The sequence below is a fragment of the Kickxella alabastrina genome, assembly GCF_025024165.1.
Source record: "Kickxella alabastrina strain RSA 675 chromosome Unknown BX661scaffold_13, whole genome shotgun sequence".
NCBI lineage: Eukaryota > Fungi > Kickxellomycota > Kickxellomycetes > Kickxellales > Kickxellaceae > Kickxella > Kickxella alabastrina.
Window position 1 is genome coordinate 447,037 of NW_026251484.1, and position 13,188 is coordinate 460,224.

Here is a 13,188-nt window from a genome sequence, read left to right on the forward strand (position 1 = left end):
AATTCGAGTTAGGGGATAAGGCAAGAATTTTCATTTCGGTGCACGCCTGTATTTTGATATACAATATGATATTATTATCAATTGAATTCATAAATAAAGTACAATCCCAAAAAAAGATAGGTTTATCCTATTTTTTTCTAGAATGGCAGGCTCAGGACGCGGTTGTAAACGAATGTTCCGTAAACCAGAACAACAAAACCAACAACCTGGATCCAGCTGAAGGCCTCCCAGCCCAGAGCAAGCGAGATGATCCAAATGAACAGTGTGCGGCAGGTATCAATAGTCGCACGCGAAGTGGCACTCAGGTAGCGGGTAACTGAGAGTCCGAAAAAGTTAAAGAGTGCGATAGACAGCATGATGTAAATGGATGTCTGCCATACCGCCGGGTTGTCCACAATCTGCCTGAAGCCCTCGGACGCATCAAAGTATCCGCCGGGATGCGAACGGCCAATGGTGTAGTGCAGCACGGGGATAGCGGCCATGACTGTGACGGCGCCAAATGACCCCTCGAGCCCGACTGCGCGCAGGGGAGTCAGGTGGTAGCGGCGGATGATCTTTTCCTCGACGACAAATTGAGTGGCTGTAAACACCTGGGCACCAAGAACGAGAATAACGCCCAGTGTAGCCTTCCAAGCATTGGCGTCAATGGCGTCGGGTGTCTCGCCGAGCGAGTAGTTTTGGGGCGGCGGCGAGAAAATGTTGCTTAACCCAACGATTGTGACGCCTACAACGACTAGGAGCAGTGAGATGATCTGGAAGCGTTCCAGGCGGTGGCCGAGGAACAGGACGGAGAACACGCCTGAAAATATAACAACAGCGCCGCGCAGCATCTGGTACACTGAGGGGGTGGTGAAAAAAAGGCCGACGTTCATCAGCGTCGTGCCCATGAGGTCGCACACGGCAGGTACCCACATCCACAGGGTGGCCCATCCAGCAATGTTCTTCTGCTGCGTCCCTGCTGCGCCGGCCTCGGCGGCATCGACAACTGGCAGAGCGTCGGTAGTCGGCACGATCTGCGCAATCTGCTCATTGATCGACTCATCATCGTTGTCGGCAATGGCCTCGTACTCACCGCGGTTTTCCACGGCGTTGAAATTGCGCTGGCGCAGCGAAAACAAGTAGAAGCACACCAGGCAGAGCATCTCGCCGTAAAACATGTTGAGTGTCTGCCACACGGGCTGCTCAAAGTACTCGCGCTTAGACATGTCGGGGTTGTCACAGTTCCCAACACACTGCTTGTCCTGGAGCTTGGTCAGCAGCGTATTGAGCGTGCCGGTAGCTAGCATGCCGGCAGTCAAAATGAGGCCATGGTATGAGGAGGGTGCCATGGAACAGCCAGAGGGTTTTTAAAGTGTAACGTGTAGTATAATACGTGTTGTTGTGGTAGTCTACGAGTGGGTGTATAATAATAAAATAGTAATAATAATGTTTGAATTTAGCAGACGAAGAAGGTGAGGGGAGGGGAGGCGCTTTTAATTGTGTTTCGGCATGGAAAATAAAAATAAAAAACATCAGGACCGAGGACCACGTGAGTGCGAATAAAAATTTGGAAGCTGAAATTCGGTTTTTTGTGACCTCGTGATGCAACAAAGGCATGATCAGAGGCTACTTTTATTTATTCCCAGCAGGGTTTCATCATCGTCACCAGTATATATACGCTGAAGAAAAGAAAGTGCAAATATCTTTAGAAAATTCAGATATCCTGCAAATCAACATCATTCACATCCGATTGCATAGCAATCCGGAGCGTGCTTAGAAACTAGAGGCAATAAATAGTCCACCATGGTTGAAGATGTTAAGCATTGCGCCGCTTCTTGCGAAGAGAAGCTTGGGCTTGGGCTTTGGCTTGGGCAAAGTCTCGGTCAAAATCTCGGGCGCCACTGTGGACTTGGGCTCACCCGATTCGAACGGTGCCTTTTTGCGCAAAAAACGGAGAGGCCTCTGGCTGTAAGCATGGCTATGAGGATGATGCAAAAGCTCAGCACTACAGCCATGTCACGATTCCACTTTCGTCTGCTTGATGTCACTTTTTTGCGATCCTTGATCTGCTGCCAAATGCTTATGAATGTTTCACATATATGTGCTACCATTTTCCTAACTTTGGTTAAAAGGTTTTAACGCACTAACTTTAACAAAATGTAATGGTAAGTGCGTAAACACAATCTCAAAGGTTACCCCTACAGGTTGGGAATTTGCTACAGTGAATTGTTTTGCTTGCCGCATTATAATTAGAGAGCACGCGGGGCCGGAAGTTTTTGGGTAAATTAAAAAGAGGCGCGCATACTAATATTGAATTAAACTGAATGTTCACCGGTAGTTCAAATAGCCGCCGACGCCGACGCCATACTCCATATCGCCATCGTGCTCATTGTCCAAGTCGTCATCGTCCTGGTAGCCATCTTCCTCGAGGTGACCGCCTGCGCGGCTGTGGTAAGGCCGCCCGCGGCTATTTTTCCGAATGGTGATCTTGATGCCCTGCGTGGCAAAAGCTCTCGAAAGCTCGGTCGAGTCGGTCATGCCCGGGAAGGTCTTTGCCGAGTACACCTCAAATACACTGCTCCAGGCAACGGACTCGACAAAAGCCAGCGGTTCCTCTTCCGACGGAATGACTGTAAACTGGAATTTGAGCCGGAACTGGCCCTCGGTCCTCACTGACAAATCGTGGAATATAAAAAAGATGCTGAGCACGTCGTATTCGTCCTTAGCAAGTACGCATTGGACACGGTTGTGCCCACCAGGTTGCGCACTTTGACAGGCTCGTTCAGAGACATCACTGACGACGACGATGGCTGGTACATGGGCACGGGCCCGGGGAGCGTGTTTGGGTTGATGACAATACTGCGGTCACTGTTGGCGTGTGGCGCCCAGAGCGTCGCCGAGACAACAAACCTCCAGATGTCAACTTCCTCGCTTTGCATGAATTCACCGTTGTCGTCGCGCACTCGCAGTCGCACTACTGGCGGTGGATCCAGCGGCCGCCTGTCTTTCTCGCCGAACCCACACATACGTGCTCTGATTGGATGCTGCGCTATCTCGAGCTCGTATTTTTGAACGCTGCCATGATGCGGACTATATGAAGACCAAGTAACAAGAAGAGAGTGGAAACTGTTAGAGATTTGATGATTGCAAGTGTAATGGAATGCAATGCAATGTAGTGCGGTGCAGTGGAAAAAAAACTGGGTCGTAGGAAAAAGCAGAAGCTATGTTATGATAACGGGCTGGCTGGCTATATTTGTTAGGATGGGCAAACCAAGTACATGAGACAAAAAACAGTAGCGGATACAGTGACAGCAATAGTGTAGTTATTAAACACGGCTCTCAACAATGTTCTGTTCCGTTCCATACAGCGTACGACCTTGGCCATAGAAATTTTTCTCACAATGCAACAAGTCGGTGGATTGTGCAAATATATCGGTGCTTGTTATCACCAAAAATAAATAAAAGCGAGATTTTGTATCTGTTGGCCAAAAAATAAAGCCATGCTTGTGTGAAATTAAATGAAGGTACATTATTGTGTTTGGTGCGGAAAAAGCAACGCCACTAAAAAGACGGGGCATAATAAACCCAGAAATTTCATGGTCACTCGAACGATCCGCGCCAGTGATTTTTTCTTTTGTTGATCTGTAAATATGAAAGGAAAAATGTAATGCTCAGTTATGAAACTCATTTACACACAAAATTGGTCAACTTACTGTTGCACATATGTCGGCTTTACAGCCAAGTTGGGAGGAGGAAACCCGTCCATGTCATTTAAAGAGCCCAGGTACTCGGATGGATCACAGAATTCGTATCTTTGCTGCAGCATCAATGTGCCCAAATGCGTGTATAAAGAGAGAGAGAAAGAGAGTGTGTGTGTGTGCGCGCGGCTATCTACAGTGCTCTATTGATAAAGAAAAGTACGGTTGTCAGAAGCAATTGTGTGTGAAAGTAAATAATTAGTAAGTTTTGGCTATCCGGCGAGTTGTATGTATTTTTAGTGCAAAAAGGTGGGCGAGAGATGAGGATTTAAAGTGTATGGCCCTGTGTGTAAAAGTAGAAGGGTAAAAGGAATGGGTAATGATAGAGATATATGTAAAGATATTGGATGGCAGCGACCAAGTTGGCGTCCAAACAAAGAAAATGAAAAACAAGGCAAAAGTTAGTACAGTATCAAAAAACTAAGAAAAGAAAAGAAAAGGAGAAAGGTTTGAGTTAGTCGACGCCAGCCCCAAAAAATAAAAGAAGTGATTGTGCTCGTCGTTTGTCATAACCGGCCCCAGCCATCAAATCAGCTCACGCACAATAGCTTGAAAACAAGATTGGTAATGAATATGCCAATGTCTTTTGTATTATTTTAGTATTCAAGGAGCGCCTATTGTGGATATACCTCAATAAGAGATATTTTTAGGGTGGTGCCGGCAGTAATATGCGAATGCCAGTAATTATTTGGCTCTGTCTCCAAAGCGCAGGCGAATAATAATATGCGTAATGACAGGTGCAGATACAGATAGAAAAGTAAGAAGGCAAAGGTGGCGCTGTAATGAGCAGTAGACGGAATAAACACAAAATTGGTTTTCTTGCGATTCTTTTTTTGACAACTAAAATGAACTTAACTGATTAAATTGGGAGGAAAAACGAATTTTAGATTATTGAAAGGAAAAAACAAAGGTAGGCACAAAGATGCAACACGCACGCTCTCCGGCTTTATGCAAGCAGTGTCAATTGTAATTGTGTGCATAATTTTATGTAGACTACAAGCCGCTGCGTTCGCTGCTAAAAGCAAATGGAAACGCGGGTTGAAAAGATTACGCAAGAAAACAATATTAACAGATAAAATATCAGGCATCAAAAATTTAGCGATCAGTGAATGATACATCATATTTTAAAAGCAACCGGATGAATGACTTGAAAAGAGCCGTGTATTTTTTATTTAGTATATACGGAGGTGATGACTGTCAGAGCAAAAACCTATTGTCGGTCAGCCAGATATTGACAATATACGCAAGCGCTCAAAACAAGAGATGAAGAGAGAGCAAGCGAGAGAGAGACAAAGAGCAAGAGCAAGAACGAGAATAAACAATAAAAAGTCGCCAATTAATATCCCTAGTTTTACAAAAATATCAAGAGCGGATTATTTTTATATTTACAAAGTGTGTGTAAATTATTTTTCCCAGCCAAGGAAAGCGCGGTTTAAAATAATATGCAGACAAGCCCGAAAAATAAAGCAAAATAAAATAAAGGACAGGGCACGATTGCCTTTTATGACTGACAGTCGGCAGTAGGCGCTGGGGAGCAGCAAAACATTGTCTGTGTGGTTTTGATAACAGTGATGGTAAAATAGTGTATAAATAAACAGTGCACAAAGCAAGTCAAATAACGTGTTGCTGTACTGTACCCATTCTTTATTTCTTAAAAAAATAACCAGAGATTTATGTGTGAGTGTATGTTTATGGTGGAGATGGGGTTTTTTTTGCCCAGCTGCAGTGAACAGTGCGTATAAAAGTAAATATTGGATTACACACACGTACGCGCAAAGATTTCAAAACCCTTGTTAATGCTTACCTTTTGATGCTCAAAATAAAATAAAATAAAATAACACGCTGGTGTCGTATTTGTTGTTGCCCTTGTGTATTTAATGGTAAACAGATACAATGATAGTAGATATTGATAATTAAATGGGGAAATGGCAGATAAAAAGGTGCTTGCTAATGGTACTTGTGGATTACAAGTTTATAGAACAATTACACGATTAAAACAAAAATAAGAATAAAAATGAGCGGATGATAAATATATTAAATCGTCAGCTCAAAAGTAACGCAAGGCGTTGAATAAGGGGAAGAAAGTGCAAAAAATAAAAAAAATGTTAAACAAAAGAGATGAAAAAAGAAAAACCAGAGCACAAGATATTCCTTTTTTAACTGGCTATGAAAACCTTTCTTTGTCAGGCAAAGTTTTTTGTGTGCTATCAATACCAGAGAAGAATTTTTGTGCTGAAAAAGGGATAAAAAATAACCCGAAAAGGGGATAGACGAAGAAAAAGAAGAAAAAACTGCTTATGACGATGATGTGCGGCAAGGTGGATAGACGGATTGAATAAAGAAAGAAAGAAAAAGCCGTGGTGGGGAGATGAAAAGAGAGAAAAGTGGCTGACCTTTAAACTTTTCCGAGTTCCAGATTCCTGGCAGGGTGTGCTTAGGGCGCGGCCAAACTGTTTCCTTTTCAAGTATGTTTATAGATGACAGCCAGTTGTCAAATAACAGCGCTAATAAAGAAGTATATAGGCACAAGTAGCAATGAATAATGACGTGGCCCTATGTAGTGGTGAAACCTATTAAACACATAAAGCAAAAGAGAAGATGAGTGACTAATGGATATGAACAAGTGTTTTGTTGTAACATTTTATTATTTATCTCGCTTTCCCTTGCCTTATTGCCCATTGATTCTGGTGCTTGCTGATTGCACCAATATTCCACACAATCACCTTTTTATTTTTTCTTGCTTTCAAGCGTCGCAGAAACTGCTCCAATAAGCGAAAGCCGGAATGAATGCAATCCTCAAGTGTCCAAAGGTAAAAAATATATATATGTAAGAAAAGGTGGAGATTGGCGACACGCAATGATACATTATTCCGTCAAGCAAAGGGCAGCAACGGCAGAGGCAGCGGCTTGCCATTAAAAGAAATAAAATGCGTCAACACTGGTCCCGCATTCCACCTGTTCCTGATATACCAACCAACCACCCACCCTCTCCAACCCACCCTTGGCACCCACCCCCGTACCCCCTCCCCTATTAATTTTTCTGCTCGGTTGTTTTTTCCTCATTATTTTTATGCAATAGCCTTGTCTATTCTTTTATTATTTTTATCTTAATTCTTGAAGTGCAGGCAAAATGCATATGGCTGTCATACACTGTGCCTCCCTAATTTTTCTATTGTGGCAGCAATGTTTAGAAGATATGGACATGACTTCCCAGTAAAAAATTTACTTTTTGCAATCTACTTGGGCCCCGGGCACCAATTGCAGTATAGAGGAAGGATGTTATGGCAACTTGAACGATGAGATGCGAATATCCACTGTCGGGGCAGCCATTAAATTGACATTTACCATTTGCAGCTGCCGCCTCCTTCCTTGTTATTGTGCGAGGTATTTTCTTGCAAATAAATTGCATATTTTATTAGGCTGAACAGGAAACTCGAGCATTTAAACCCCATGTAATCGGCCATTCAACGAGTCAATCATATATTCCTTTCTAGCACAATTGATTGTACAAAACAAAAAACTTGAGCAGCTAGAGCAAATAAAATAAACCAAATTTAAGGTTCTTTCTGGGCCTTAGCAGAAACATCAAGAGCCCCGTGAGAAGGGAGGGAGGGGACGAAGGAGTTGAACACAAGACATTCGTTATATACTAGCGGTTTATTCAGGAGTCCACGCTTTTGCCAACAACACAGCAAGCTTGGCTTGAATCATTTTGATGCGCTTCCTACAACAGCAAATAACAAAAAAACATGCAACAATGAGATAAATAAATAAAAATAAAAATCAGCTTGCATTTCTGATGCACAGATATGTGGCACAATTCACACAGACATGAAGAAGCGAAAATCTCAGACAAAAAATGAAACTCAGACTCGTTTTTGATAAAGAAAAGCGTTTTGGGCGATGATGTGCGGAGCCAACAGAATGTTTGGAAATAATTGGGGACAAAATAGGGGAGATGATCAATGGTGTCGGAGTTTGAAATGCTTTTGTACTCTTACGATTCTCAGCACTGGCTTTGAAATGTGATGTACACAAAGGGACGGGTGGGGAGAAGAAAAAGAACAAGTGTGTTGACGTCTGTAATGGCAGCCACTGTTATTAATGAGAGTAAAAAATATAAAAACAAGTTTAAGCGCAAAACTGGGACCTGTTTCCTCCAGCCGACTGGCAAATAAAAAAGCATGCTGCCAAAGTTAGTTGTCGGCCTGTTTTTAATGGCTTGTCTTAGTTTGGAAATGGCCTTCTTTCTCCCCCCCCCCAACAACACTTGTGCCTAAAGCGGAACTGGATTCGGTCTCAACAAGAGAGAGCCAGCTGGACACATAATGGATGCTCTGGATTGCCTGCAAGTGTTCTTTTACGCATCGTTGTCTAAGTTTCCAAGCCTTTTTTTGCCGCTTGAAGCCCTGAGCCAAGTATAAATACAGCCATTTCAGAGAATTCAAGACAAAATAAAAAATAGAATAAAGCATGAGGTTATGTCTTTAATTCGGATCTTACCTGTCAGACTCCTTCACGTTGAGTGGCGCATTCTTCTGGTACCCCGCGCTGTTGACTATGCGGTAGACAGATTCGAGCTCGGCCTTCAGCTTTCCCACCGCCGCCACTGTCGATCCGGATTTATCGACAGATTTTCCTTTCTGATCCGACCCGGATTTCTTATCGCTAGAAAGCCTAGCCACAACTTGTACTTGCGGAGAAACCACGACGGTTGCCTACATTTTTATTTTTATTTTTATTATTTTTTGGAGTGAAATATAGAGGTATTTTTAATATCACTTCATTTTTTGTTGCAAAATGGACATACTCGGACATAATGACAACAATTTTCATCACTGCATTGTTGTGATTTTCCCCCCGTACTTTGCAGTCAAAAAAGGATGAATTGGCAGCTGGAATAAGAAAAGGAAAAAAGTAGTTTGCATTTGCGGCAAAATCCACTGAAAAGATAAAAAACCAATATCAACCTTGGATTTAATGCACATGGAAGAAATGGATTGTAGGATTTACACACATACGTAACAAAAAATAAAGGCAAGTGGGGATTCGTGGTTCACTACTGGAAAATTTTAAAAATGATTCCCCAATTTTTGCAAGATTAAAAATAGTTTCATACTCCGCTTCGATTTTTGGCTTCTTTATTGCCCGAATATATAGCAAGAAATGGAGCGGACGTTATTATTTGTCTGGGTTTCCGGCAGAAAACAGATATAAGGTTGGTAAAAAGAATAAATAAAATTGACCGACAAAAGAAAAGGCGGGGAACGGGTACGCAATGCAATGAAATCCCGAAAATCCTTCCTTCTGGTTATATACATATTTGCCACCAGAAAGAAACAAAGAAATGTTGGCATTTTTCTTCCGGGAGAATAGACACACAAGAAGCCAATACCAATTCGTACAAAAGACTTGCTGCCGCCGCTGCCGTTTTGTGACAAAGTGGCAATGTCGGTTCGGTACTTTGGCTAAAAAGAACAGGCAATGGCTTTGGTTTTGGTTTTGGTTGGGGAAAAAGAACAAAAGATGACGAGTGTAAAAACGATGGTCCATGCAGCCCAGCTGTCGGTAATCAGGGATAAACACATGGCAAATAAAACAGACATGTTTCATTTCGCGAATAGTTGAGAGGCACTCGCTTACAAAAACAGATAAACAAGAAAGTTGCCAAATGGAATGAATGGAAACTTACAACGTTGTTTTTTCGCCTTTATTGCCCGAGTCCGAAAAGACAGGGCCAGAGTCAGAGTCAGGTCCAGCATTTGTGCGTATAATAATCCCCGTTTCTCTGCTCATAATCTCGACGCATTCCTTGTACTGTGTGGCTGTTTGCATCGCCTGTTCTGTCGCACTGCGACCTTCGCCTGCATCTTCTACGCCCACTCCACTACCACTGAAAAGATCGGCTCGCTGTCTGGGTGCTGGGCAGTATCCAAGCGCCCAGCATGTTGCTGCTTTAGCGAGCGAATGGCAGAAACTATGCCAAGGACCAACTACACACAGAAAGAGACTAATTTAATTTAATTTAATGGTACTGTACCTATTGCATTAAAATTTTGCGTCATTTCTGGTCTTGCCACTGACATTGCGACTTTATAGTTGACACAACTTGCCTCATTTTCTACTTCTGCTTGTAAATTGGGCTTGAGTACGCCGTCGTGCGTCCCAGCAGGCTGCTCCCACATACTCTCCATTATTGACATGTCATCCTCGGCACCCATGCGCTCCTGCCGCTGCCAGAGCTCCTACACATAAAAAAGTATATCAAATGCCCAGATATTGTTATTATTGATGTTGGCGCACGCGTCCAATAAATATATATTGGTTTTTAGTTGTACAAAAATATATTGCTTTTACTTACCTCGGTCAAAAACGGCATGAATGGATGCAAGACTCGCAGCACAATTTCAAACGATCCCAGAAGAATCTTGACAGCGACAACAGGATCCTAAAAAATTCAAAGTAAAAATGCAAAGCAGACAATGTTTAATCAATAGTTCCAATGACTTTAAATGACGTGTTGATTTTTTCTTCTTCAAACGCCAGGCAGAAACACAAGCAAAAATTTACCTGATTAGTCGCGCCCTGGTTGCCGAAAACGCCAACTTGCAAAGCTCAATATACCTGTCGCACAAGTCACGCTGGACAAAGTCCCTTACAAGCTCAGCAGCCACAGCCAGTCGATAAGTACCCATAGCCTGCTGGTAACTCGACAACATTCCGCAGAGCTTCGAAACCAGCGCGCGATCAAACATGGACATCTGATCTATACCATCGAACCACGAACCCCCAGTTTTCTGAACTCCCAGCTTGTTGGCGTGCATGTGGACAAAGCGGAAGGTGTTCCATATTTTGTTGCAGAAATGGTACGACGCTTTGACGTTATCCAGGCTCATGTTAATCTGCTGGGTCTGCTGCGTGTACACGAGGAGTGTGAATCTCAAAGCGTCAGCACCAAATCTCTGGAAACCACTGGGGTACAGGTGCTTGAGCTCCTTGGTGCTCTGAGCCAACTCCTGCTTGGTCAGATACCCGCGCTGTAGTGTCTCCTGCAACTTGGATAGCTCGGCTCCGTGGATGACGTCCATCGGGTCAATGATGTTACCCAGCGACTTGGACATCTTGCGGCCCTGCGAGTCGCGCACCATTGGGTGCAAGAGCACTGTGGAAAAGGGCGGCATTTGTGCAAAGTACGTGCAGAGCATAGCCATGCGCGCGACCCAGAAAAACAGAATGTCCTGACCTGTTTCAAGCACAGAGCTCAGGGCCCCGGCTCCGCGTGCCGGGTCAAAGACAGTCAGCGGCAGAAGCCCTGACGAAAACCACGTATCCAGGACATCGTCGTCCTGAACAACTGAGCGAATGCCCACAGCATCCACAGTATCCGTCAATGATGGCAACGACATGAGTGCCTCTTCGCGCGCGTGCTGCTCGCTCTTTGCCGCCACCCACACACCAGGCCTGTTTCCATCGACCCACTCGATGCGGTACACCGGTATGCGATGCCCCCACCACAGCTGGCGCGACACGCACCAGTCCTCAATCCCTGCAAGCCAGTTGTGCCAAATAACGCGCTGGCGCTCAGGAATCAAGTCAATGTTGCCCGTTTGGACCATTTCATCGGCCCTCTGGGCCATAATGCTGCATCTCACGTACCATTGCGGCTTGAGCATGGGCTCGATAATGTCGCCCGAGCGCGAGCACCGGCTAATGACGCTGGCCTCGGCATCACGCTTGCCCACGTATGCCTTGGATTCCCTCAGCGTGTCTATAATCATTCTGCGCGCATCCCAACGGCTCTTGCCGACAAATTCTCCGAAAAGTGAGTCGTTGATCACGGTGCCGTCAGGTTGAAACACTGGCACTATTTGGAGGGCGTGTCGCTGGGCACAAGCGTAGTCGTTCTCGTCGTGCGCAGGGGTAATCTATGCACAAGAACAATTGAATTCAATTAATAATATTTTTTGGCACGGGTGCAAATTTTAGTTGATGCAAATGCAAATGCAGTAAGAATGTGAACAAAAATGCCAGAAATATGTGCCTGTGCGTGTGTAAATCGTGTTTCATGTACAAATGAGGTGCATGCTGTAATTGATTTTTAAATTAGAATAACATGGATTGTGAAGTACCAGGTATATATTTATAATAGTTTGTCTCAAAAAAATTTAAACATAAATGTTTTTTTGTTTACCTTTACTACGCCCGTGCCAAACTCGAATCAACCAGCGTATCGTCGCAGATAATTGGAATATTCCGCCGAAGCAACGGATGCACGACAAATTTCCCTTGCAGGGCCTAATGCATGATGTTCCACATATATACACAAACATATAAATATATAAATACATTAAATGAAAATAAAACATATTTACACTTACATTTACTTATTTTGTGTTTAAATGAAACCATGCACTTACCTTGTATCTATATCACCCGAGTGGATTGCAAGTGCAACGTCTCCAAGCATAGTTTCCGGACGGGTTGTCTCGACACGCAGCGTGCGTGGGCCGCAGCCGGCGGATCGACAATAATGAATTCAATTGCATGAAGAACGCCGAATTCCACCCTATTAATGAATCTCAGATATATAATTGTACAATTGCAATTTAAAAATGGAATGGAATGAATGAAAACATGCATGAAAAATAGATGCGAAAGCTGTATAAGAATAGGTTTTCTATTACTCACTTTGATTTGCTGTCTGGGACATCAAGCATTTGCCGACCTCAGTTGGAATCTTATCGACCTATTAGAGAAAAATCGGATAGTACATTTTTTGTATATCACTCAATCAACATGTACACTATGACAAAGAAGAAGAAAACAGACATTCTTGTGTTGTATCTGTTTCATTTCTGTTTTTCTCAATTTACCTCAATGTCCGAAATAACGCTCTGCAGTGCACACGACCAATTGACCATTTTAGTATCGCGATAAACCACACCATCATTAAACAAGCGAATAAACGCATCCCTGACGACCTTGGAATGCCCTCATCCATAGTAAAGTACTCCTGACTCCAATCGACCGAAGCACCAATACTCCTTGTCTGCATCTTGATAGTCTCCCCGTGCTCCCTTTTCCACTGCCAGACCTTTTCAATAAACGCTTGGCGTCCCAGATCATGTCTCGACAAGCCGCTTTCGCGAAATAGCTTCTTCTCGACCACTGATTGCATTGAGATTCCCGCGTGGTCAGTGCCAGGCACCCAGTTGACGCTGAGACCATGCATGCGGTTCCAACGCGCTATGCGTCTTGGATCGAAAGTGTCAGCGCATGTCCAATGTGCAGGACACCAGTGACGTTGGGTGGCGGGAGGAGCATGGAAAAGGCCTTGGTGCTTGCGCCTTTAGTGGCCGTGCTGGTGGTGGTTGGTTTGAACAGACCGCGGTTAAGCCACCAGTCGTACCAGTCGGACTCGACTATTTTCGGACAGTACTTTTCAAATTTG

General features: G+C 43.9%; 3 protein-coding genes across 3 annotated transcripts; all 3 read right to left on the reverse strand.

Moving 5' to 3' along the window:
- Positions 1-51: 51 nt before the first annotated feature.
- Positions 52-1,427, reverse strand: BX661DRAFT_183494 (uncharacterized protein). The gene has a single exon (XM_051536252.1). The coding sequence runs from the start codon at positions 1,326-1,328 to the stop codon at positions 138-140; it is 1,191 nt and encodes a 396-aa protein (XP_051391305.1). The 5' UTR covers positions 1,329-1,427; the 3' UTR covers positions 52-137.
- A 783-nt stretch (positions 1,428-2,210) lies between these two features.
- BX661DRAFT_213289 (velvet factor-domain-containing protein) lies at positions 2,211-3,745 on the reverse strand (the record flags this gene model as incomplete). Its single annotated transcript, XM_051538740.1, has 3 exons — positions 2,211-2,746; positions 2,779-3,069; positions 3,693-3,745. 3 exons carry the CDS (start codon positions 3,743-3,745, stop codon positions 2,308-2,310), a joined length of 783 nt encoding a protein of 260 aa, XP_051391306.1. The 3' UTR covers positions 2,211-2,307.
- Positions 3,746-7,394: 3,649 nt separating this feature from the next.
- On the reverse strand, positions 7,395-12,658 carry BX661DRAFT_171482 (tRNA synthetases class I-domain-containing protein; the record flags this gene model as incomplete). Its single annotated transcript, XM_051533706.1, has 9 exons — positions 7,395-7,461; positions 8,241-8,414; positions 9,430-9,730; positions 9,925-9,982; positions 10,099-10,185; positions 10,397-11,662; positions 12,155-12,161; positions 12,422-12,483; positions 12,611-12,658. The coding sequence occupies 9 exons, from the start codon at positions 12,656-12,658 to the stop codon at positions 7,395-7,397; spliced, it is 2,070 nt and encodes a 689-aa protein (XP_051391307.1).
- Positions 12,659-13,188: the final 530 nt, after the last annotated feature.

What these genes read in the sequence shown, in the direction of transcription:
- BX661DRAFT_183494 (XM_051536252.1), bottom strand. Translation starts at nt 1,328, where the DNA reads ATGGCACCCTCCTCATACCATGGCCTCATTTTGACTGCCGGCATGCTA.